Source organism: Miscanthus floridulus, chromosome 5 (assembly GCF_019320115.1).
Source record: "Miscanthus floridulus cultivar M001 chromosome 5, ASM1932011v1, whole genome shotgun sequence".
Lineage (NCBI taxonomy): Eukaryota > Viridiplantae > Streptophyta > Magnoliopsida > Poales > Poaceae > Miscanthus > Miscanthus floridulus.
In genome coordinates this window covers 85029539-85054101 of record NC_089584.1, presented here as the reverse complement: position 1 = coordinate 85054101, position 24563 = coordinate 85029539, and the positions used below count along the sequence as shown (strand labels likewise).

The following is a 24563-nucleotide window of genomic DNA, read 5'->3' as shown; positions in this document are numbered from 1 at the left end:
GCTCATCCCCGATGATGACAAACTGCTTTTGGTCTAAAAAATGATGGCAAACTGAGCATTCAAAAAACGACGACAAGAGGCTGCTGCTTTGTAGACAGGGAAAAAGCTAGCGTACCATGGCCTCAGCTGCCCATTGCAACGAGGAAGAAAAACGAGACGGGACTGAGTACAAAAAGGCAAGCCCGAGGACAGAATCCCTGGGCCTGGAGCATTGCCTGCAAATCCAATTAGTCAATGAAGCTGGCATCAAGGAGACGAGGACCAACAATAAACACCATGTTCGCTCATACTTATCAGTCATGATATAGTGTTTTTCTCTCGTAACAAAAACAACATAGCCGGCTTATAAGCCACACAAACGATCGCTTGTGATGGATGAATGATGCACGAATGCCAGGAATGCAATACCAACAACTTTACAAATAATAAAGGTAGCAGGACAAGTGTACTATTGCAATCAATATATCAACTGGCATGTCACATGTTGTGCTGCCAGCAAATACATATACTTTTTTTTCCTTCTCCAAAATATATTCCGCTAATTGATAAGGGTCCGTATCCTTTTGAAACTTGATAGAATTGAATACTAATCGCTGGGCCTCTTTGAACCTGTCTGCTGTGGATACTGAACTAAGTCCTAGATACGGGCCTCACATAAAATGAACCAGTCGTGGGTGAAGACATGACTACATAATCCGGTTCTTCGTGAGAAACTCCTGAACTTTAGGAGAGAAAAAAAACATGCCAATCTCATCGATAGCTACAACTTAGTGATCTCAAATGATAAAAAACCTCAAAACTGAAAATTTGTAGATCTCATCGATAGCTACAGCTTTAATATAAAAACTATTTTCATTGCGATGACAAGTGTACTATTGCAATGAAAATATCAACTGGCATGTCACATGTGGTGCTGCCAGCAAATACATATATCTTCTTTTTTTTCCTTCCCCAAATATATTCTACTGATTGATATTGTTTCGTATCCATTTGAAAACTTGATAGAACTGAATACTAATCGCTGGGCCTGTTTGAAAATGTCTGCTGTGGATACCGAACCGGTCAAGATTCGGCTTCAGATAAAATAAAGCAGTCATGGTTGAAGTCATGACTACAGAATCCGGCCCGTCTTGAGAAACTCCTGATGAACTTTAGCAAAAGGAAAACAATATGCTATTCTCCATGGCCCAGCACTAACGTGCAGCAATGTGGAAGCACAGCGTTTACCAAGTTGAGAGAAGCACTGGTCAAATTCTGCTGAATTTGGATCACCACGGTTACGAAGACCGGAGCCCAGGAACATTGCTAAGGCCCATCTTCCGTAGAATGAGTTTGGGAATGGCTGGCGGGACTGCAAGCCCCATGCTCTGGCTGAACTCTTCAGCCAGCCTCACAAGTCTGGCCTTGTCTCGGCTGATGGCCTTGTTTGAGTTGTAGTACCCCAGCCATGCCTGGTAGGCTGATTCCTTGCTCTTCATCTCCACTCTTCTGACTGCGTCATTGACCTATAAAGTAAAGAAGGAATATGAAAACATAAAGGCACCAGGTTTCTTAATCTTTACAGGCCAAACTTGACTTCAGATTTCTTGGGCAGCCAAGATAAGACCTTTTTTTTTTAACAAAGTTTGCACTGAGATTGACCAAGCTAAATGGGAAGATAGAAGACAAGCACTAATTTTATACTACTTACTGCTGCCTGAATGCTTGAATCAACCGAAGGTGTTGCAGCCTCTGATATTGACAAATCGTTAACTGTACTAAGAAAATGCATTTCCCAGGGAGCCAATAGTAAGATGCCTTGCCCTTCCTTGCCTTTCCGTCCAGTCCTTCCGAGTCTATGTATATACTGTTCTCTTTCAGCTGGCAGACCAACCTACATGAGCAAATAAATTTCTTGATGAATCCACGTCCTTTTCTTTTTTTTTCTTTTGGCAAGAGAAACAATTATATCACCCACCTGTATGACAAGTGTGACATCAGGATAATCTACACCACGGGCAGATACGTCGGAGCTGACTAATATAAGACCCTTTGATTTCCTGAATTCATCTGAGACCTTAGTTCTTGCAGATTGCGACTTTCTGGAATGAATCTCTCTTATATTCAGTTTTAGCTGGGAAAGTACCTCAGCGACAAGTTTTGTAACCATTGCAGTAGTACAGAATACTATCACCTGCAAAATAGTATTGTCAATGACACACTGCCACACCAGATTCCTCAAGGCATAATCATGCAATTACTTGGTGAGGTAACTTACTTTGTATTCTGCATCATCCGCAATATGCTTCTTCAATACATCATACAATATGGGGAAGTGCAGATCAAGAGGTGCAATCATGTACGTCTGGTTTACCTGATGCATCAGCGTTAATTAATGTAAGGTTACATTGTAAGGCATTCAAAAGCTATGAAATTTTACCGACATAGCTCATGAAAATGGCATCCTCAAACCTGGGCATGTGTCTCCTCATCGCCCTCTTGAACAGTGTTAATGAAATCATAATCCCTTCTCATTGCAAGGTGAGAAATTTGGCGGACCTAACAGTAATGGTTCCCTTTTAAAATGATCTGATCATATAAGGTACAAAAAGGGACTAGTGAATTAATGACAAACGGAGATACCTCTTCTGAAACAGTAGCAGAAAACAGCAGTGTCTGCCTCTCTTTAGGGATGAAAGAAATTATTTTCTCAATGTCTCTTCTGAATCCCATATCCAACAGGCGGTCAGCCTCATCAAGAACAAGAACCTTCACACCTTTAATTCGGGTGGAGAATCCAGGCGTGTTCTCAAGATGATCCTTAAGCCTACCAGGGGTAGCAACAAGAATCTAATTTAAAAGTACCAGAGTATTAGTGCATGCGTTGCACCTAGATATGTATGCACTGTGCTACTGTGATTCATGGGTACAACCTGACATGGGTTAGCTTGCATGCTCCGTTGCTCTTGAGGTAACCGTGTGCCACCTATTACAACCTGCACACCCAGTGAGCGATGATACTTGAGAAGCTTCCTGGCCTCAGCAGCCACTTGGTTTGCAAGCTCCCTGGTAGGGCACATCACCAGCAAATTTATAGAAGTTGATCGAGGTAATGCAGAGAGAACTTCGATGGCTGGAAGCTAAAAGAAATTAGAGCTCAGTCGCATGGGTTAATCCTGTAGTTGTATCACTGCAATAGTTAAGAAAACCGCTATAACAGTCAAATTAATCAGTTGGGCTGAAGGCAAGGAGTACCAAAAAGGCAACTGTTTTTCCCGTTCCTGTCTTTGCTTTTGCAAGAACATCCTTTCCTGCAGGAAAAAGCAGCCAAATGTTACTTTACGGGTGATGAGGACATCACTTCTACAAATACAACCACACCACTTATAGCTATAGTACCATCCATTCCACCACCTAAAGCTAGGCCAGCAATTCACAAATTTTACACAAGAAGAGATCGAAATGTGCTCCTAATCAGGAACCTTGATGTTGAAGATAAAGATATTTGAGCTGATATTTTGTGCTGTATTTGTGGCTGTCCACAGGCAGTCACCACTTGCAGCCAGCGAGAGTATAGTAGGCTAAACTATTTGTTTGTTACTTGTTAGCTGTCCAGATTCATGGAACAACCTCCATATTAACAGCAGTAATAGAATTAGCTGTTGCCAGTACATTGCAGTAGCATGCACTGTAGCAGCAGCCATTTGGCTATAAAAGGAGGGGTACCTCCATATGTAAGAGTTGGGTTTTGTTTTAGTTCAGTTCCTTTGGAAAGTACTGCTTGTGTTGTCTCTTGTGTCGGTTAGACCAACAGACCAACCTCTACTCAAAGCCCCATCTTAATATTTCACTACATACTTGCAATTTCAGATTGCTTACACCTTGTTCTTGCTGGTTTTCTTCCATTTCTTGCAGGAACTGACCCTAGTGGTCAGGTCAGCTTGATTTTGTCTAGGCTGATAACATCTCAAGGGTTGGTTCAACGGTTGCTAGGCTATTGGAACCTCTTGGTCAGTAGCCTGGAACATGTGGGTCACCCTCACAATTGGAAGGCACCTCATCTCACTGAAAGGTTGGGCCTCTAAAATTCCACATAAACTGATATCAGAGCAATGGTTAATTGGTGAGACTGAGTTTTTAATAGTTGTAGTGTTCTTTTACCTATGATCCAAAAAAAACAGAGAGTTTGCCACACCCTATCCAAACTAGTTTGAGCCTAGTTTGCAATCTCTTTTCAGTTTATACTTTGTTGAATCTCTGGGTTGCATTGTCACATGTTAAGTTGCTGGTCATAGTTCTTGCTTAAAGCTTCTAGTTGAGATCTATCTTGAAAAAGAAAGAAGTGAAAGTAAATTTGTCTTTGGCAACCTTAGTGTGAAAGCTAAAAAGGAATAGCAGCTGAGAGATAGTTGTCCAGCTGCAAGTGATAGGCTGCAGTAAATACAACAATAGAGTTAAAAAAAGGAAATAAAGAAAGAAAGAGAGGAGTCATATTCTGTCTGGATTGTTCTAGTGCTAGACCATTTGAATAACAACAAGTGTGCACTTGTTTTGCTGTTCTACTTTTGGTTTCCTTGCCAAAACTAAGTTAGTTATAGCCTGTGATTGAGTTGCACTTATGGAAAAAAAAAACAGAAGTCGTAGCCTTGTTGCAGGCTTGCAGCTCTTTTCCATCCCTTGTTTTCTAAGTTTGTTAACCAGCTTTTAGTCTTCTATAGGGCCAGCAATGTTGACTAGGACTTTCAGCAGATTTTCAATTTAGCACCTACTGATTTGATTTTGTCTAATCCTTGCTATATAAATAAACCAGCCCAAGCTACACTCTCTACTGGCCATTCAGGTAACATAAGCTTGCATTGGCTGAACTCAACCCTGAAGATCGTTGGAGACTGACCCAGCTGCCAATTGCACCACCTGCTGATTTTGGTAAGAACCTGTGAGTACTTGGTAAGAGTTAGTGTGAGTGCCTTTAAAAATTTCCACTTTCCATATCCTAGTCGTTGGTAGGCACATATAATCTTGTTGTATTGTTTGTTGTTTGCTGCTAACAATGGCAGGTGAACAAGGTGAGGAAGCCGAACCCCTCACACCAAAGACACAAGCAACCAGGGATTACTTGGCACGCTTGCTAAATGAACATACTAAAAACATCACAAAAGTGGTGAACGAGACCAGAGAGGCTTTGAACAGCACCAACACAATCATCACAGCCCTCCACTCTCGCATAGTGTAACTTGAACAAGCACAATTATCTTCTGCCACAACATCTCGTGCTACTACTGCTATTGATGACTACGCTGCAGATACTGAACTAGATGATGTAGTTAATACAAATAGTGACCATGCGCATCGACGCCACCACCGCCGCCGAGAGGTACGAGACCGTGATGATCCTCTACTGAAAATAAAATTTTCAATACCTCCTTTTGTTGGTAGATATGATCCTGATGCATATCTCACTTGGGAAATGGCCATAGAACAGAAATTTGAGTGTTATGATATCCCTGGTAATAAAAGAATTAGAGCTGCCACTAGTGAGTTTACTGATTTTGCATCTATTTGATGGCAAGAATACTGCCGTACAAATAGGGATGTTCCTACTACCTAGGAGGGTACGAAGAGAGTTATGAGAGCCCATTTTATACCTTCATATTATTCTCGTGATTTATTAAATAAATTGCAATGCTTGAAACAAGGTAAAAACATTGTAGAAGAATATTATCAGGAATTGCAAATTGGTATGCTACATTGTGGGTTAGAAGAAACACCGGAAGCTAAGATGGCTAGATTTTTTGGGGGGCTTAACAGGGAAATTCAGACCATACTTGATTATAAAGAATATAATTCTATAACTCGTTTATTTCACCTTGCTTGTAAAGCTGAAAGAGAAGTGCAGGACCGGCAAAGGACAAGGGGCCCTTCTGGGGTTATTTCTACAGGTTGGCCAAATCAAAGGCAAGCAAAGACGTCCGCAACTTCCTCCAGCCGCACACCTGCACTAAGCTTCTCCAACAACCGTGTGCAGCCTACTTCCTCTACTACACCTACACGTGCACCTGAGGCAAACAAGAGCCCAGCACCAGCACCAGCCCCAAGTTCCTCTTCAGTTAATTCATCAGGAAGATCACGAGATACACAATGCTATCGCTGTAAGGGCTATGGACACATGATGCGGGACTGTCATAGCAAGCGAGCTCTTCTAATCAACGACAATGGTGAGTACACGTCAGCTAGTGATATTGAGGAAGAATATACTATGCTTGCAACTGGCCATGTAGGTAATCATTATGATAATGAGGAAGAGGAAGAGGAAGAGCAGTATGGTGCTGAATCAGCAGATAAGTACTTGAGTCTCATTGTACAGCGTGTGCTTAGCGTGCAAATGGAACAAGCTGAACAAAGTCAACGCCACAATCTGTTCCAAACTAAATTTGTCATCAACAACCGATCATGTCGGGTGATCATTGATGGCGGAAGCTGTAACAACTTGGCAAGCATGGACATGGTTGAGAAGCTTGGCTTAACCACAAAACAACATCCTAGGCCCTACTATATTCAATGGTTCAACAATTGTGGTAAACTGAAGGTAACTCGTATTGTGAGGATACAATTTTCACTTGGTTCATATCATGATTATGCTGATTGTGATGTGGTTCCAATGCAAGGATGCTCTTTGTCATTAGGAAGACCATGGCAACATGATAGAGATACCTTGCATCATGGTAGAACCAATCAGTACACGCTCATGTTTAAAGGGAAGAAAATTACTTTGCTGCCTATGTCTCCTAAAGCTATTCTAAAAGATGAAATAGAAAGAGCTAATAAAGAGAACAAGGAAACTAGCAAAAATGAAAATCAAGTTATAGCTAATGAACTTGCTTCAAATAAAAAGAAAGAACCTAATGCTAAGAAAGATGCAATTATGTTGAAAAGTCCGGTTTTACTAGCTACAAAATCTGAAATTATTGAGATGACAACAAGTAATTCTGTTTGCTTTGCTATAATGTTCAAAGAAGCATTATTTTCATATGAGGATATGCCTCTTCCTATGCCTCCTGCTGTTGTTAACCTTTTGCAGGAGTATGAAGATGTGTTTCCAAAGGAAATACCACCTGGGCTGCCACCAATCCAAGGAATTGAACATCAAATTGATCTAATACCAGGTGCTTCCCTACCCAAGTGTGCACCATAGAGGACCAATCCTGAGGAGACTAAGGAGATTGCACATCAAGTGCAGGACTTGCTTGACAAAGGGTATATATGTGAAAGCCTTAGTTCTTGTGCTGTTCCGGTTATTTTGGTTCCAAAAAAAGATGGATCATGGCGTATGTGTGTTGATTGTAGGGCTATTAATAATATCACCATTAGATATCGTCACCCTATTCCTAGGTTAGATGATATGCTTGATGAATTAAGTGGTTCTAAAATGTTCTCCAAAGTTGACTTGCGTAGTGGTTATCACCAAATCAGAATGAAACTAGGGGATGAATGGAAACAGTTTTTAAAACTAAATTTGGCTTATACGAGTGGTTAGTCATGCCTTTTGGTTTAACTAATGCACCTAGTACATTTATGCGATTGATGAACGAAGTTCTACGTGCTTTCATTGGAAAATTTAAGATAATATACTTTGATGATATCTTGATTTATAGTAAGTCACTTTCTGAACATCTTGAGCATTTACGTGCTGTTTTTAATGCTTTAAGAGATGGGCGTTTGTTTGGTAACATCGAAAAGTGTACATTTTGCACAAATCGAGTATCGTTTCTTGGCTATGTTGTGACCCCGCAAGGAACTGAAGTTGATGCCACCAAGAGTTGGCAGACTCCAAACACAGTCACACAAGTATAGAGTTTTCTTGGACTTGCCGGATTTTATAGACGTTTTGTCCAAAAATTCAGTACCATCGCCGCACCATTGAATGAGTTGACAAAGAAAGGAGCTCCCTTCCATTGCGGGCCAGCACAGGAGAATGCCTTCAACCTCCTCAAAGAGAGACTCACCAATGCTCCCCTACTCCAACTTCCTGATTTTGTTAAACCTTTTGAACTCGAATGTGATGCCAGTGGGATAGGCATTGTGATGGGATAAGTCTCATGTGTGGGGCTGTGCTGGTCACATGATCCTTATGGCTGCATAGTCTGTTTTTAGGACAGCATCTTAGACTAGAATCTTGGCATATGCTTGGCTGGATAGCACCCTATAAATATGTACCCCCAACCCCTCAGGTTGGCATGGCATTGAGAAATAAACCAGAAAATTGCCCCAACTCCTACCGTCACCCTCTCTCGATTAGAGTAAGAATTCTGCTACTACCTGATGGATAAGTCTTGTGGTCTTTATGGGACTGTTGTAGTCTTTGTGTTTTTAGGACAGCATCTTAGACTAGCATCTAGAGGACAGCATCTTAGCATCTAGGACAGCATCTTAGACTAGCATCTTTGCATATGCTTGGCTGGCTAGCAGCCTATAAATATGTAACCCCAACCCCTTGGGTTGGCATGGCATTGAGAAATAAACCAGAAAATTGTCCCAACTCCTAGTGTCATCCTCTCTCGATGAGAGTAAGAATTCTCCTACTTTCAAGAGTGAGAATTCAGCGACTAACAAGTGGTATCAGCGCCGTATTATCCTGTAGTCTGAGCATCTCCTGCTCATCTCCTCTCCCAGCCACAAAACAACCCCAACTGCGAGCAGCAGCTCCGGCCGCTCCTGCTCACTCCTCCCCCGCGCGGACGAGCAGCAGCTCGTCTGAAGCAGCCCTCTCCCCACGCAGCAGCCCCCCGGTAGCGCGTCATGTCCACAGGGCAGTCTCAGCGCTCGGTCGCCTCGAGCACGCGGCGTCGGCAGGAGGCCGAACTTGCCGCGACAGAGGATCGCGAGCGAGCGGCGGCAGAGACCGCTTCGGCGGCGGCAAGGGCGTCGAGGCTGGCAGCGACGGAGCTGGCAGCAGCCAGAGCGGAGGCGGAAGCAGCGGCGGCGGCGAATGCAACACGTGCGGCGGCATCGGAGGTCGAGGCTCTGCGCGGCCGCATCGACAGCTCCATTTCCGCTGACGACACCGCCGACGCAGACCTCCAGCTGCTAGAGAGGGAGGCAGCGCGAGCGCGGGCGGCGCAGTGGACAGCCGCGCACGCCCACGAGTGTGGCGGCAGCCCAAACAGGTGCGGATGCGCTGGCGGCGCTCCTGGAGGAGGCGCGCACGGCGGTGGCGCTCCTGGGGCAGCCGCGCACGCCCACGAGCGCGGCGGCAACCCAGACAGGCGCGGACGCGCCGGCGGCGCTCCTGAAGGAGGCGCGCACGGCAACGGTGGCGGACGGGTCGATGGAGAGCGCGGCCTTCACAGGCAGCGTGGCTCTCTCCCCGGATCGGTACCGTAGTTACCACGGGCTCCAGGCTGTTGTCAGGGACGTTGGTCCCGGCGGTGGGTGGCCTACCCTCGCCAAGACCAACTACGTCGAGTGGGCTGCGGTGATGAGGGTAAAGCTCCAGGTGCGGCACATGTGGGAGGTAGTCCGATACGGCGGCGTCGACTACGACCTAGATCGACGGGCGCTGGATGCCCTCATCGTTGCAGTCCCGCCCGAGATGCAGTTCTCGCTTACCAACAAGCGGACTGCCAAGGAGGCTTGGGACGCCATCGCTGTGGCACGCATCGGCAGCGACCGCGCCCGCAAGTCCACACTGCAGGCACTTCGCAAGGAGTGGGAGAACCTGGCCTTCAAGCCAGGTGAGGACGTTGATGACTTTGCTCTCCGTCTCAACACTCTGTTGCAGAAGATGGTGCAGTTCGGCGATGACACCTACGGCGAGGAGAGATCTGTCGAAAAGCTCATTCGCTGCGTCCCCGAGAAGTACAAGCAGATGGCTCGCTCGATCGAGTCCCTGCTGGATCTCTCCACGATGTCGATCGAGGAGGCGATAAGTCGCCTCAAGGTCGTCGACAGCGATGAGCCACAGTCTCTCTCGGGGCCTATCACCACTGGCGGGAAGCTTCTTCTCACTCGAGAGCAGTGGCTTGCCAGCCAAGGTGATCGGAAGAAGGGGGAGCCTTCTTCCGCGACAGGCGGCCGCAAGCGTGGCAAGCCACGCAAGGCGCGCAGAGATGCCCGGGCCGGGGCACGAGGACGTGCCGAGGGTGATTCCCGCGGAGGCGCCCAGGGCGGCGCCGCCGGCAGGCACAAGCCGGCACGAGACGACGCCTGCCGCAACTGTGGCCAGCTCGGCCATTGGGCCAAGGACTGCCGACAGCCACGACGCGGCTAGGCCCACGTCGCACAGGCGGAGGAGCCGGCTCTGTTCATGGCACATGCAAGCATTAAGCTACCTCTAGCGGCTCTCCTCCACCTCGACGAGCCAAAAGCACACGCCCTCCTCGGCGACAGCTCCAGCAACGACAAGACTGACGGGTGGTGCCTCGACACCGGCGCCACCCATCACATGACCGGTCGACGGGAGTTCTTCACTGAGCTTGACTCTAGCGTCCGAGGCTCCGTCAAGTTTGAGGATGCCTCCGGCGTGGAGATCAAAGGCATCGGCTCCGTCATTTTCACCAGTGTCTGGTGAGCACAGGATGCTCACCAGAGTCTACTACATCCCCGCGTTGAGGAACTCCATCATCAGCTTGGGACAGCTGGATGAGAACGGTTCACGCGTGGTAGTTGAGGACGGAGTCATGAGGATTTGGGATCGTCGTCGTCACCTTCTTGCCAAGGTATCCAGAAGCGCAAATCGACTCTACGTCCTTAACGTGCAGGTGGCACAACCCCTCTGTCTCGCTGCTCGTCGGGACGACGCTACTTCCTGCTGCTCGTCGACGACATCTCCCGCTACATGTGGGTGATGGTCCTCGGCAGCAAGGGAGAGGCTGTGGACGCCATCAGGCGCGCGCAGGCTACTGCGGAGGCGGAGTGCGGCCGCAAGCTGCGCGTGCTACGCATCGACAACGGCGGCTGAATTCGCGTTGTACTGCGCTGACGAGGGCATTCAGCGCCACTACTCCGCGCCGTACAGCCCACAGCAGAACGGCGTCGTCAAGCGGCGCAACCAGACGGTTGTGGGGATGGCTCAGGCCCTCCTCAAGCAGAGGGGGATGCCGGCTGTCTTCTGGGGAGAGGCGGTGGTGACGGCCGTCTACATCCTCAACCGCTCGCCTGCCAAGGCGCTCGACGGCAAGACGCCGTACGAGGCTTGGCATGGGCGCAAGCCGGCGGTCTCCCACTTACGGGTCTTTGGTTGCCTCGCGTTCGCCAAGGAGCTTGGCCACATCAGCAAGCTCGACGACAGGAGCACTCCGGGAATGTTCATCGGCTACGCGGAGGGCTCGAAGGCCTATCGCATCCTCGACCCGAAGACACAGCGTGTGCGCACGGCGCACGACGTTGTGTTCGACGAAGGACGAGGATGGGCGTGGGACAAGGCGGTGGACGACGGCTCGGCTCCGACGTACGACGACTTCACTGTCGAGTACGTCCACTTCGAGGGAGCTGGGGGAGTAGGCGGCTCTTCTTCGGCGAGCGCGTCTACCCCAGTCTCCGAGCCTCCACCGACCCCGACGCCTGCTACTCCGACAGCACCACGCTCTCCAGCCAGGACCTCGACTGCGATGAGTTCTTCGCCGGCTCCACCACAGCCGGCAACGCCACGCACTCCAGCACCGACAGGCACCACTCCGAGCACGCCTACTCCACCACCAGCTCGTGTCGAGCACAGCCCGGTTGAGCTCGCTACTCCGCTCTCTCACGACGAGGAGCGCGTCGACGCGTACCACGACGGCGAGCCATTGCGGTACCGTACGATGGAGAACCTTCTCGGCGACCAGCCGGTGCCGGGACCGGTGCCTCACGACCTGGAAGCGCAGTTGCACCTTGCGTGTGACGACGGCGAGCCTCGGTCATTTGCAGAGGCTGAGAGACACGCGGCATGGCGCGCCGCGATGCAGTTGGAGATGGATGCGGTTGAGAAGAACCGCACCTGGGAGCTTGCTGACCTTCCTCGTGGTCACCGCGCGATCACCCTTAAGTGGGTGTACAAGCTGAAGAGGGATGAAGCCGGTGCCATCGTCAAGCACAAGGCTCGCTTGGTGGCACGAGGTTTCGTGCAGCAGGAGGGGGTCGACTTCGACGACGCCTTTGCACCCGTGGCACGGATGGAGTCCATGCGACTCCTTGCGCTAGCTGCGCAGGAGGGCTGGCGTGTTCATCACATGGACGTCAAGTCGGCGTTCCTTAACGGCGACTTGAAGGAGGAGGTCTACGTGCACCAGCCGCCGGGATTTGCGATCCCCGACAAGGAGGGCAAGGTGCTCCGCCTGCGCAAGGCCCTCTATGGCTTGCGGCAGGCACCGAGGGCGTGGAATGCCAAGCTGGATTCCACGCTAAAGGGGATGGGCTTTGAGCAAAGCCCGCACGAGGCGGCCATCTACCGACGGGGCAGTGGAGGTAATGCTCTACTGGTGGGTGTCTACGTCGATGACTTGGTGATCACCGGCACCAAGGATGCGGAGGTGGCGGCATTCAAGGAAGAGATGAAAGCCACCTTCCAGATGAGTGACCTAGGGCCTCTCTCCTTCTACCTAGGAATCGAGGTGCACCAGGATGACTCTAGGATCACGCTTCGACAGATCACCTACGCCAAGCGCGTCGTTGAGCTAGCTGGGCTCACCGACTGCAACCCAGCTCTCACTCCGATGGAGGAGAGGCTGATGCTAAGCCGCGATAGCACGACGGAGGAGGTGGACGCTACGCAGTACCGGCGTCTTGTGGGGAGCCTTCGCTACCTCACCCACACACGGCCGAACATGGCATTCTCCGTCGGCTACGTTAGTCGGTTCATGCAGCGACCGACAACGGAGCACCAGCAGGCTGTGAAAAGGATCATCCACTACGTTGCGGGGACTCTCGACCATGGCCTCTACTACCCTAGGTGCCCTGGGGCGGCACACTTCGTTGGGTACAACGACCACGCGGGCAACATCGACACCAGCAAGAGCACGAGCGGGATCCTCTTCTTCCTCGGCAAGTGCCTCGTTAGCTGGCAGTCGGTCAAGCAGCATGTGGTGGCCCTGTCCAGCTGCGAGGCCGAGTACATAGCGGCCTCTACCGCTTCGACTCAGGCGCTCTGGCTCGCTCAACTGCTTGGTGATCTCCTCGGCAGAGACACTAGAGCGGTGGAGCTCAGGGTGGACAGCAAGTCCGCTCTGGCCCTGGCAAAGAACCCCGTCTTCCATGAACGTAGCAAGCACATCCGGGTGAGGTACCACTTCATCCGAGGCTGTCTTGAGGAAGGGAGCATCAAGGCGAGCTACATCAACACCAAGGACCAGCTTGCGGACCTGCTCACCAAGCCCCTTGGGAGGATCAAGTTTCTTGAGCTCTGCTCCAGGACCGGGATGGTTCAACTTTCCCACAAGACGACGCACAAGACTTAGGGGGAGAATGATGGATAAGTCTTGTGGTCTTTGTGGGGCTGTTGTGGTCTTTGTGTTTTTAGGACGGCATATGACAGCATCTTAGACTAGCATTTAGAGAACAGCATCTTAGCATGATGGATAAGTCTTGTGGTCTTTGTGGGGCTGTTGTGGTCTTTGTGTTTTTAGGACAGCATAGGACAGCATTTTAGACTAGCATCTAGAGGACAGCATCTTATACTAGCATCTTGGCATATGCTTAGCTGGCACCTATAAATATGTAACCCCAACCCCTTGGGTTGGCATGACATTGAGAAATAAACCAGAAAATTGTCCCAACTCCTAGTGTCATCCTCTCTCGATGAGAGTAAGAATTCTGCTACTTCCAAGAGTAAGAATTCAGCGACTAACACTACCAAGAGTAAGAATTCAGCGACTAACAACTGATATCGGAACTGTATTATCCTGTAGCCTGAGAATCTCCTGCTCATCTTCTTTCCCAGCCTCGCAATAGCCCCAGCAAAGAGCAGCAGCAGCTCCGGCCGCTCCTGCTCACTCATCTCCCTCTGCGCAGACTGGCAGCAGCCAGAGCGGAGGCGGAAGCAGCGGCGGCGGCGGATGCAGCGCGTGCGGCGGCAGCAGAGGTCGAGGCCTTGCGCGGCAGCATCAGCAACTTCGTTTCTGTTGACGACAGCGCCGACGCGGACCTCGAGTTGTTGGGGAGGGAGGCAGGACAAGCGCGGGCGGGGCGCAGTGGGCAGCCGCGCACGCCCACGAGCACGCCGGCAGCCCCGACAGGCGCGGACGCGCCGGTGGCGCTCCTGGAGGAGGCGCGCACGGCGGCAGCGCTCCTGGGGGAGGCGCGCATGGCGGTGGCGCTCCTGGAGGAGTCGCGCACGGCGGCTGTGCTCCTGGAGGAGGCGCGCATGGCGGTGGCGCTCCTGGAGGAGGCGCGCACGGCGACGGTGGCGGACGGGTCGATGGAGAGCGCGGCCTTCACAGGCAGCGTGGCTCTCTCCCCGGATTGGTACCGTGGTTACCACGGGCTCCAGGCTGTCGTCAGGGACTTCGGCCCCGACGGTGGGTGGCCTACCCTCACCAAGACCAACTACGTCAAGTGGGCTGCGGTGATGAGGATAAAGCTCCAGGTGCGGCACATGTGGGAGGCAGTCCGGTACGGCGACGTCGACTACGACCTAGATCGACGGGCGCTGGATGCCCTCATCGCTGCAGTCCCGCCCGATATGCAGTTCTCGCTTATCAACAAGCAGACTGCCAAGTAGGCTTGGGACGCCATCACTGCGGCACGCATCGACAGCGACCGCGCTCGCAAGTCCACACTGCAGGCACTTCGCAAGGAGTGGGAGAACCTGGCCTTCAAGCCAGGTGAGGACGTTGATGACTTCGCTCTCCGTCTCAACACTCTGTTGCAGAAGATGATGTAGTTCGGCGATGACACCTACGGCGAGGAGAGAGCTGTCGAAAAGCTCTTCCGCTGTGTCCCCGAGAAGTACAAGCAGATGGCTCGCTCGATCGAGTCTCAGCTGGATCTCTCTACGATGTCGATCGAGGAGGCGATAGGTCGCCCCAAGGTCGTCGACAGCGATGAGCCACAGTCCCTCTCTGGGCCCATCACCACTGGCGGGAAGCTCCTTCTCACTCGGGAGCAGTGGCTTGCCAGCCAAGGTGACCGGAAGAAGGGGGAGCCTTCTTCCGCGACAGGCGGCCGCAAGCGTGGCAAGCCGCGCAGAGACGCCCAGGCCGGGGCGCGAGGACGTGCCGAGGGTGATGCCCGCGGAGGCGCCGCTGGCAGGCACAAGCCGGCACGAGACGACGCCTGCCGCAACTGCGGCCAGCTTGGCCATTGGGCCAAGGACTGTCGACAGCCATGACGCGGCCAGGCCCACGTCGCACAGGCAGAGGAGCCGGCTCTGTTCATGGCACATGCAAGCATCGAGCCACCTTCAACAGCACCGGCCGCAGCGGCTCTCCTCCACCTTGACGAGCCAAAAGCACACGCCCTCCTCGGCGACGGCTCCGGCAACGACAAGACTGACGGGTGGTGCCTCGACACCGGCGCCACCCATCACATGACCGGTCGACGGGAGTTCTTCACCGAGCTTGACTCTAGCGTCCGAGGCTCCGTCAAGTTTGGGGATGCCTCCGGCGTGGAGATCAAGGGCGTCGGCTCCGTCATCTTCACCGTCGTGTCTGGTGAGCACAGGCTGCTCACCGGAGTCTACTACATCCCCGTGTTGAGGAACTCCATCATCAGCTTGGGATAGCTAGATGAGAACGGTTCGCGCATGGTGGTTGAGGATGGAGTCATGAGGATTTGGGATCGTCGTCGCCGCCTTCTTCCCAAGGTATCCAGAAGCGCAAATCGACTCTACATCCTTAACATGCAGGTGGCATAACCCCTCTGTCTCGCTGCTCATCGGGATGACGAGGCGTGGCAGTGGCACGAGCGCTTCGGGCACCTTCACTTCAAGGCCCTGAAGCGGCTCAGTGCCACGAAGATGGTGCGAGGCCTGCCGTGCCTCGACCATGTGGAGCAGCTCTGCGACGTCTGTGTGTTGACGAAGCAGAGGCAACTCCCCTTTCCCCAGCGGGCGAGCTTTCGAGCCAAGGAGAGGCTCGAGCTTGTGCACGGGGACTTGTGTGGCCCGGTGACACTGGCCACACCGGGAAGACGACGCTACTTCCTGCTGCTCGTCGACGACCTCTCCCGCTACATGTGCGTGATGGTCCTCGGCAGCAAGGGAGAGGCTGCGAACGCCATCAGGCGCTCGCAGGCTACTGCGGAGGCGGAGTGCGGCCGCAAGCTGCGCGTGCTGCGCACCGACAACGGCGGCGAATTCACGGCGGCTGAATTCGCGTCGTATTGCGCAACCAGACGGTTGTGGGGATGGCTCGAGCCCTTCTCAAGCAGAGGGGGATGCCGGCTGTCTTCTGGGGAGAGGCGGTGGTGTGGGCCGTCTACATCCTCAACCGCTCGCCTACCAAGGCGCTCGACGACAGAACGCTGTACGAGGCTTGACATGGACGCAAGCCAGCAGTCTCCCACTTGCGGGTCTTCAGCTGCCTCGCGTTCGCCAAGGAGCTTGGCTACATCAGCAAGCACGACGACAGGAGCACTCCGGGAGTGTTCATCGGCTACGCGGAGGGCTCGAAGGCCTACCGCATCCTCGACCCGAAGACACAGCGTGTGCGCACGGCGCGCGACGTTGTGTTCGACGAAGGACGAGGATGGGCATGGGACAAGGCGGTGGACGACGGCTCGGCTCCGACGTACGACGACTTCACTGTCGAGTACGTCCACTTCGAGGGAGTTGAGGGAGTAGGCAGCTCTTCTTCGACGAGCGCGTCTACCCCAGTCCCCGAGCCTCCACCGACCCCGGCGCCTGCTACTCCGACAGCACCACGCGCTCCAGCCAGGACCTCGGCTGCGATAAGTCCTTCGCCGGCTCCACCACAGCCGGCACCGCCACGTACTCCAGCACCGACAGGCACCTCTCCGGGCACGTCTACTCCAACACCAGCTCGTGTCGAGCACAGCCCGGTTGAGCTCGCTACTCCGCTCTCTCACGACGAGGAGCGCATCGACGCGTACCACGACGGCGAGCCGTTGCGGTACCGTACGATGGAGAACCTTCTCGGCGACCAACCGGTGCCTCACGACCTGGAGGCGCAGTTGCACCTTGCGTGTGACAACGGCAAGCCTCGGTCGTTTGCAGAGGCCGAGAGACACGCGGCATGGCGCGCCGCGATGCAATTGGAGATGGATGTGGTCGAGAAGAACCGCACCTGGGAGCTTGCTGACCTTCCTCGTGGTCACCGCGCAATCACCCTTAAGTGAGTGTACAAGCTGAAGAGGGATGAAGCCGGCGCCATCGTCAAGCACAAGGCTCGCTTGGTGGCACGAGGTTTCGTGCAGCAGGAGGGGGTCGACTTCGACGACGCTTTTGCTCCCGTGGCACGGATGGAGTCCGTGCGACTCCTTGCGCTAGCTGCCCAGGAGGGTTGGCGTGTTCATCACATGGACGTCAAGTCGGCATTCCTTAACGACGAGTTGAAGGAGGAGGTCTATGTGCACCAGCCGCCGGGATTTGCGATCCCCGGCAAGGAGGGCAAGGTGCTCCGCCTACGCAAGGCCCTCTATGGCTTGCGGCAGGCACCAAGGGCGTGGAATGTCAAGTTGGATTCCACGCTAAAGGGGATGGGCTTCGAGCAAAGCCCGCACGAGACGGCCATCTACCGACGGGGCAGTGGAGGAAATGCTCTGCTGGTGGGTGTCTACGTTGATGGATAAGTCTGGCTGCTATGGTCTTTGTGGGGCTGTTGTGGTCTTTGTGTTTTTAAGACAGCATCTTAGACTAGAGGACACATAGGACAGCATCTTAGACTAGAGGACAACATCTAGGACAGCATCTTAGACTAGCATTTAGAGGACAGCATCTTAGCATCTAGGACAGCATCTTAGACTAGCATCTTAGCATATGCTTGGTTGACTAGCAGGCTATAAATATGTATCCCCAACCCCTTGGGTTGGCATGGCATTGAGAAGTAAACCAGAAAATTATTCCAACTCCTAGTGTCATCCTCTCTCAATGAGAGTAAGAATTCTGCTACTTCCAAGAGTGAGAATTCAGCAACTAACATACGTCGACGACTTGGTGATCACCGGCACCAAAGATGCGTAGGTGGCGGCATTCAAGGAAGAAATGAAGGCCACCTTCCAGATGAGTGACCTGGGGCATCTCTCCTTCTACCTAGGAATCGAGGTACACCAGGATGACTCCGGGATCACACTTCGACAGACCGCCTACGCCAAGCGCGTCGTTGAGCTAGCTGCGCTCACCGACTGCAACACAGCTCTCAATCCGATGGAGGAGAGGCTGAAGCTGAGCCGCGACAACACGATGGAGGAGGTGGACGCTACGCAGTATCGGCGTCTTGTGGGGAGCCTTCGCTACCTCGCCCACACACAGCCAAACTTGGCATTCTCCGTCGGCTACGTTAGTCGGTTCATGCAGCGACCGACGACGGAGCACCAGCAGGCTGTGAAGAGGATCATCCGCTACGTTGCGGGGACTCTTGATCACGGCCTCTACTACCCTATGTGCCCTGTGAAAGGTCCTAATATGGCTAGAGGGGGGTGAATAGCCTATTTAAAAATCTACAAATCAACTAGAGCAATTTGATTAGTATGACAAATAGCGTAATGCAAACTTTCTCTAGCTCTACAAGGGTTGCAAGCCACCTATCCAACAATTCTAGTTGCAATGAATACTTAGGCACACAAACTTGCTATGTAATTACTCACTAAGAGCTCTCAACCTTGCTACTCTAAAGAGCTCAACTAGATGAATGTAAATAATAAAGCAAGCTCTCAATTCTAATTACACTAAAGAACTTGTATCAACTAGTTTGCAAGAATGTAAATGAGTGAGTAGAGTGATTATACCGACGTGTAGGGGATGAACCAATCACAAGATGAATATATAGCCAATCACCGGGAGAATGCCAAAGAAGAGAGACAATCAATTTTCTCCCGAGGTTCACGTGCTTGCCAACACGCTACGTCCCCGTTGTGTCGACCAACACTTGGTGGTTCGGCGGCTAAGAGGTGTTTCACAAACCTCGTCCACACGATTGGACACCACAAGAACCGACCCACAAGTGAGATAACTCAATGACACGAGCAATTTACTAGAGTTACCTTTCGGCACTCTGCCGGGGAAGGTACAACTCCCCTTACAATCACCGGAGACGGCCACGAACAATCACCAACTCGTGCCGATCCTCCACCGCTGCTCCAACCGTCTAGGTGGTGGCAACCACCAAGAGAAACAAGCGAAAATCCGCAGCGCAACACGAATACCAAGTGCCTCTAGATGCAATCACTCAAGCAATGCACTTGGATTCTCTCCCAATCTCACAATGATGATGGATCAATGATGGAGATGAGTGGGAGGGCTTTGGCTAAGCTCACAAGGTTGTTATGTCAATGAAAATGTGCAAGAGGTGTCCCTTGAGCCGGCCATGGGGCTATAAATAGAGCCCCCATCAAATAGAGCCGTTGTACTCCTTCACTGGGCAAAACGCGCTCTGACCGGACGCTCCGGTCATACTGACCGGACGCTGGCCCTCAGCGTCCGGTTGCCCGATGGACGCCACGCGTCACCAGCTTCAAACGCTGTTCGTCAGATTTCAACGGCTACAAAGCTGACCGGACGCTCCGGTCAAAACTGACCGGACGCTGAAGCCCCAGCGTCCGGTCGTTTCCAGTAAGCTCCCCGAGGCATGTTTTTTCGACCGGACGCGTCCGGTACACCTTGACCGGACGCAGCCAGCGTCCGGTGCTCAACCCTTAGCCACTGTGCAGACCCGTCAGTTTGACCGGACGCAGAAACCAGCGTCCGGTGCATCTCAGGTCCAGCGTCCGGTGTAACACCGAAACTGGCGACTTCTCTGCCAGCTCGACCGGACGCAGTCTTTCAGCGTCCGGTCGCTGAGTGACCCAGCGTCCGGTCAGTAGACCGACGCCAGCATCATTTCAACCAACTCCATTTCAGCTCTAACTTCTTCACCCTTTCTCAAGTGTGCCAACCACCAAGAATTTTGCATCCGGCGCAATAGAAAATAGACATTTCATTTTTCCGAAAGCGCCGAATCCCGCTGAGCAAGCTCGGCGGGAGGGAGAGAGGGACCCAAACCCATCTCAACCCTGCAAACACCTTGTGCACATGTGTTAGCATATTTTCACAAATATTATCAAGGGTGTTAGCACTCTACTAGATCCTAAATGCATATGCAATGAGTTAGAGCATCTAGTGGCACTTTGATAACCGCATTCCGATACGAGTTTCACTCCTCTTAATAGTACGACTATCTATCCTAAATGTGATCACACTCACTAAGTGTCTTGATCACTAAAACAAAATGGCTCCTACATTTTATACCTTTGCCTTGAGCCTTTTGTTTTTATCTTTCTTCTTTTCCAAGTTCAAGCATTTGATCATCACCATGCTATCACCATTGTCATGATCTTCGTCATTGCTTCATCACTTGGAGTAGTGCTACCTATCTCATAATCACTTTGATAAACTAGGTTAGCACTTAGGGTTTCATCAATTAACCAAAACCAAATTAGAGCTTTCACCCTGGGGCGGCACACTTCGTCGGGTACAGCGACAGCGACCACGCCGGCGACATCGACACCAGCAAGAGCACGAGCGGGATCCTCTTCTTCCTCGGCAAGTGTCTCGTTAGCTGGCAGTCGGTCAAGCAGCAGGTGGTGGCCCTGTCCAGCTGCGAGGCCGAGTACATAGCAGCCTCCACCGCTTCGACTCAAGCGCTATGGCTCGCTCGACTGCTCGGTGATCTCTCGGCAGAGACACTAGAGCGGTGGAGCTCAGGGTGGACAGCAAGTCCGCTCTGGCCCTGGCAAAGAACCCCGTGTTCCACGAACGCAGCAAGCACATCCGGGTGACGTACCACTTCATCCGAGGCTGTTTGGAGGAAGGGAGCATCAAGGCGAGCTACATCAACACCAAGGACCAACTTGCGGACCTGCTCACCATGCCCCTTGGGAGGATCAAGTTCCTTGAGCTCTGCTCCAGGACCGGGATGGTTCAACTTTCCCACAGGACGACGCACAAGACTTAGGAGGAGAATGATGGGATAAGTCTCATGTGTGGGCTGGTCTTTGTGGGGCTGTGCTGGTCACATGGTCCTTATGGCTGCATGGTCTGTTTTTAGGACATCATCTTAGACTAGAGGACAACATCTTAGAGGACAGCATCTTAGACTAGAGAACAACATCTTAGCATCTAGGACAGCATCTTAGACTAGCATCTTGGCATATGCTTGGCTGGCTAGCAGCCTATAAATATATACCCCCAACTCCTCAGGTTGGCATGACATTGAGAAATAAACCAGAAAATTATCCCAACTCCTAGTGTCATCCTCTCTCGATGAGAGTAAGAATTCTGCTATTACCAAGAGTAAGAATTCAGCGACTAAGACATTGGAGGTGTATTAATTCAAGATGGTAAGCCTGTTGCCTATTTCAGTGAGAAATTAAGTGAACCTAATCTGAATTATTCTACTTATGATAAAGAATTATATGCCTTAGTTCGCACCCTAGAGACCTGGCAACATTATTTGTGGCCGAAGGAATTTGTGATTCATTCCGATCATGAGTCTCTCAAACATATTAGAAGCCAAAACAAACTAAATCGTAGACATGCAAAATGGGTGGAATTTATTGAATCTTTTTCTTATATCATAAAACACAAAAAAAGAAAGGAAAACATCATTGCTGATGGGTGGAATTTATTGAATCTTTTCCTTATATCATAAAACACAAAAAAGAAAGGAAAATATCATTGCTGATGCATTATCTAGACGTTATACCATGTTATCTCAACTTGATTATAAAATATTTGGTTTGAAAACCATCAAAGAGCTATATGAGCATGATGCTGATTTTAAAGAAATAATGTTGCATTGCAAGGAAGGAAAGGGCATCACTTCTACAGAATACAGATACAACCACACCACTTACAGCTATAGTACCATCCATTCCACCACCTGAAGCTAGGCCAGCAATTCACAAATTTTACACAAGAAGAGATCGAAATGTGCTCCTAATCAGGAACCTTGGTGTTGAAGATAAAGATATTTGAGCTGATATTTTATGCTGTATTTGTGGTTGTCCACAGGCAGTCACCACTTGCAGCCAGCTAGAGTATAGTAGGCTAAACTATTTGTTTGTTACTTGTTAGCTGTCCAGATTTATGGAACAACCTCCATATTTACAGCAGTAATAGAATTAGCTGTTGCCATGCACTGTAGCAGCAGCCATTTGGGCTATAAAAGAAGGGGTACCTCCATATGTAAGAGTTGGGTTTTGTTTTAGTTCAGTTCCTTTGAAAACTACTGCTTGTGTTGTCTCTTGTGTCGGTTAGACCAACAGACCAACCTCTACTCAAAGCCCCATCTTAATATTTCACTACATACTTGCAATTTCAGATTGCTTGCACCTTGTTCTTGCTGGTTTTCTTCCATTTCTTGCAGGAGCAGACCCTAGTGGTCAGGTCAGCTTGGTTTTGGCTAGGCTAATAACATCTCAAGGGTTGGTTCAGCGATTGCTAGGCTATTGGAACCTCTTGGTCAGTAGCCTGGAACGTGTGAGTCACCCTCACAATTGGAAGGCATCTCATCTCACAGAAAGGTTGGGCCTCTCAAATTTCACATCAAGGGGTCCCAAGAAAATGGTGTCAGGGATTTAGCTGTAGTGTTTGGGCATGTATGCTGACCTTGAAGTATTATTGGCAGAGTAGCCTCCTGCACCTGGGTCATCCTTTCATATCCAGCGTCTTTGATGGCTTTGAGCGACAGTGGAGAAATAGCACATTGATCAAACCTGTGACATGCATAGCAGCTGACTATTAAGGCTACACGATGATGGGTCCTACTTCCTCCATTCCAAATTATAAGACTGTTTTGATTATCTAGATAGTTTTTGTTATGCACTTACATATGCACTATGTTTAGATATATAATAAATGTATCTTAAAAAGCTAAAATGTCTTATAATTTGGAATGGAGGGAGTAATAGTTAGATGTACACACTAACAATGCAGCCAGCAATGTCATAACTGCAAGTCAAATCCAAAATAAGCTCCCAGTTCCAGATGATACTCAATTACAAATAACTCTTAATGCTGAGTAAACCTACTACTAAGTTACTAGAAATCGTGATGTGGGACTGGAGATCTAACAAACAATACAGTTCACTGCAACACAGTGATAAATTTCTCGCCAAAAAAAAAACATAGTGATGAATTATCGATTCTAGAACAAAAACAATACAGTTTACTGCAACTGCAACATAGTGACGAATTCTCGATTCTAGAACAAAGGAATAATGGGGAAAACAACAAAGAGAAGTAAATTCGATCTTACTAACCTATGTTTTAGCAATAACCATGGAATCACAGCAACACTAATCCTCCGTTCCAAGTTCCAACAATCACGAGAGTATTTCAGTGCACATCCTCTAACCTAATTCGTGACGCAAGTAAGACATTACCGTGTCTGGGTGAGGTACGTGCCATCGACGCCACCTGCCTCGTGAGCGCTCCTATCAGCGTTCCACGCCGAACCCTCAACTCCGTCAGCGCGCTGCTCACCGGCACCTCCTCCCCTGGTCGTGGCGGCGACCACCCTAGGGAACGCGGGTCCTTGCCTCGCGTCCCTCCGTGGCCCTTCGGCGCCCACCTCGTGGGCAACCATTGCCCCCACGGTGGCCACCATGGGGTACCCAGGGCCCTGCTTCGGCGGGCCCCTCCGCCGCCGCTTCGGCTTCGGGTTGGCGCTGGTCGACATGATCCGGCTGGCGAAGTCGGCGATGCTTGACCTACGGCGGGGTAGAAGTGCGGGCGTGCGGCGGCGGCGGAAGGGAGAAATGACCCGCAATGAATTTTGGGACTTTGGGAGGGAGACCAGTATATAGACAACCCTATACGGCGTACCTTTCTTTTCGTTCGTTTCTCTGAAACAGTTTGTCCGAATTTCAAACTGAACACATGCCTTTCCCAAGTCAGGTTTGCTACTGAGATAGACAAAGTATATTTTTCTTGGCGATCTCTAGTAGAGACTCAAACACGCGTGCACAAACACGCACATTCATCAATATACGAACGTATATCCTTAGAGCAAGGCTAATGGTTTAGCCCACTGGCAGCTGAGAGAAGCTGTCATGTCACTTACAGCTAATCATACAGTTAACCTGTGCAGTTAGCCGGCTGAGAGGTGTACTATAATAAAAATACAAGTATTTTATGTCAACATGTAGAAGCCCAGGGCACATCTGAGACGGGAGAGCGAAGCGTCGGCTTCTCGCCGATAGCGAGCTAGGAGACGGCTGCGAGAAATAAATTTTTTCTTGGACCATGAGCTGCAGGCGGGCGAGATGGGAAACGCTTGCTCCGTAATCTCTCTCCGACGTGGCCCTTTTCTGTGTCGATGTGGACTCCTCCTAGCCGGCTAAAAAACGTTATTATACTTGCTCTTATTAGTATTTTTGAGAGCTCGGATCTCAAGATTAATAAAGTTATCATGTAAAAATGTTGTTGTCAAAGGGCCCTTTCGCTTCGCTGGGAA

General features: G+C 50.8%; 2 protein-coding genes across 3 annotated transcripts; one reads left to right on the top strand and one right to left on the bottom strand.

Moving 5' to 3' along the window:
• Positions 1 to 445: 445 nt before the first annotated feature.
• On the bottom strand, positions 446 to 23891 carry LOC136450154 (DEAD-box ATP-dependent RNA helicase 26-like). Its single transcript, XM_066450498.1, has 10 exons — positions 23491 to 23891; positions 22715 to 22821; positions 3235 to 3290; positions 2913 to 3119; positions 2623 to 2829; positions 2452 to 2538; positions 2258 to 2353; positions 1958 to 2173; positions 1691 to 1873; positions 446 to 1505 (listed from the first exon to the last, which is right to left on the bottom strand). The coding sequence occupies exons 1-10, from the start codon at positions 23784 to 23786 to the stop codon at positions 1278 to 1280; spliced, it is 1683 nt and encodes a 560-aa protein (XP_066306595.1). The 5' UTR covers positions 23787 to 23891; the 3' UTR covers positions 446 to 1277.
• On the top strand, positions 3793 to 7789 carry LOC136450158 (uncharacterized). 2 transcript variants are annotated; one of them, XM_066450500.1, is made up of 3 exons: positions 3793 to 4051; positions 4790 to 4905; positions 5037 to 7789. In XM_066450500.1, the coding sequence occupies exon 3, from the start codon at positions 5606 to 5608 to the stop codon at positions 7169 to 7171; it is 1566 nt and encodes a 521-aa protein (XP_066306597.1). In that variant the 5' UTR covers positions 3793 to 4051; positions 4790 to 4905; positions 5037 to 5605; the 3' UTR covers positions 7172 to 7789. The 2 variants fall into 2 exon arrangements, with proteins under 2 accessions (XP_066306597.1, XP_066306598.1); XM_066450501.1 differs by having other exon boundaries at positions 3793 to 5353; positions 5859 to 7789.
• Positions 23892 to 24563: the final 672 nt, after the last annotated feature.

What these genes read in the sequence shown, in the direction of transcription:
- LOC136450158 (XM_066450500.1), top strand. Translation starts at nt 5,606, where the DNA reads ATGAGAGCCCATTTTATACCTTCATATTATTCTCGTGATTTATTAAAT.
- LOC136450154 (XM_066450498.1), bottom strand. Translation starts at nt 23,786, where the DNA reads ATGTCGACCAGCGCCAACCCGAAGCCGAAGCGGCGGCGGAGGGGCCCG. An exon ending in TCTGCCAATAATACTTCAAG is followed by an intron (nt 3,291 to 22,714) that starts GTCAGCATACAT and finishes TTTTTCCTGCAG; the next exon opens with GAAAGGATGTTCTTGCAAAA. An exon ending in CGGATGATGCAGAATACAAA is followed by an intron (nt 2,174 to 2,257) that starts GTAAGTTACCTC and finishes ACTATTTTGCAG; the next exon opens with GTGATAGTATTCTGTACTAC.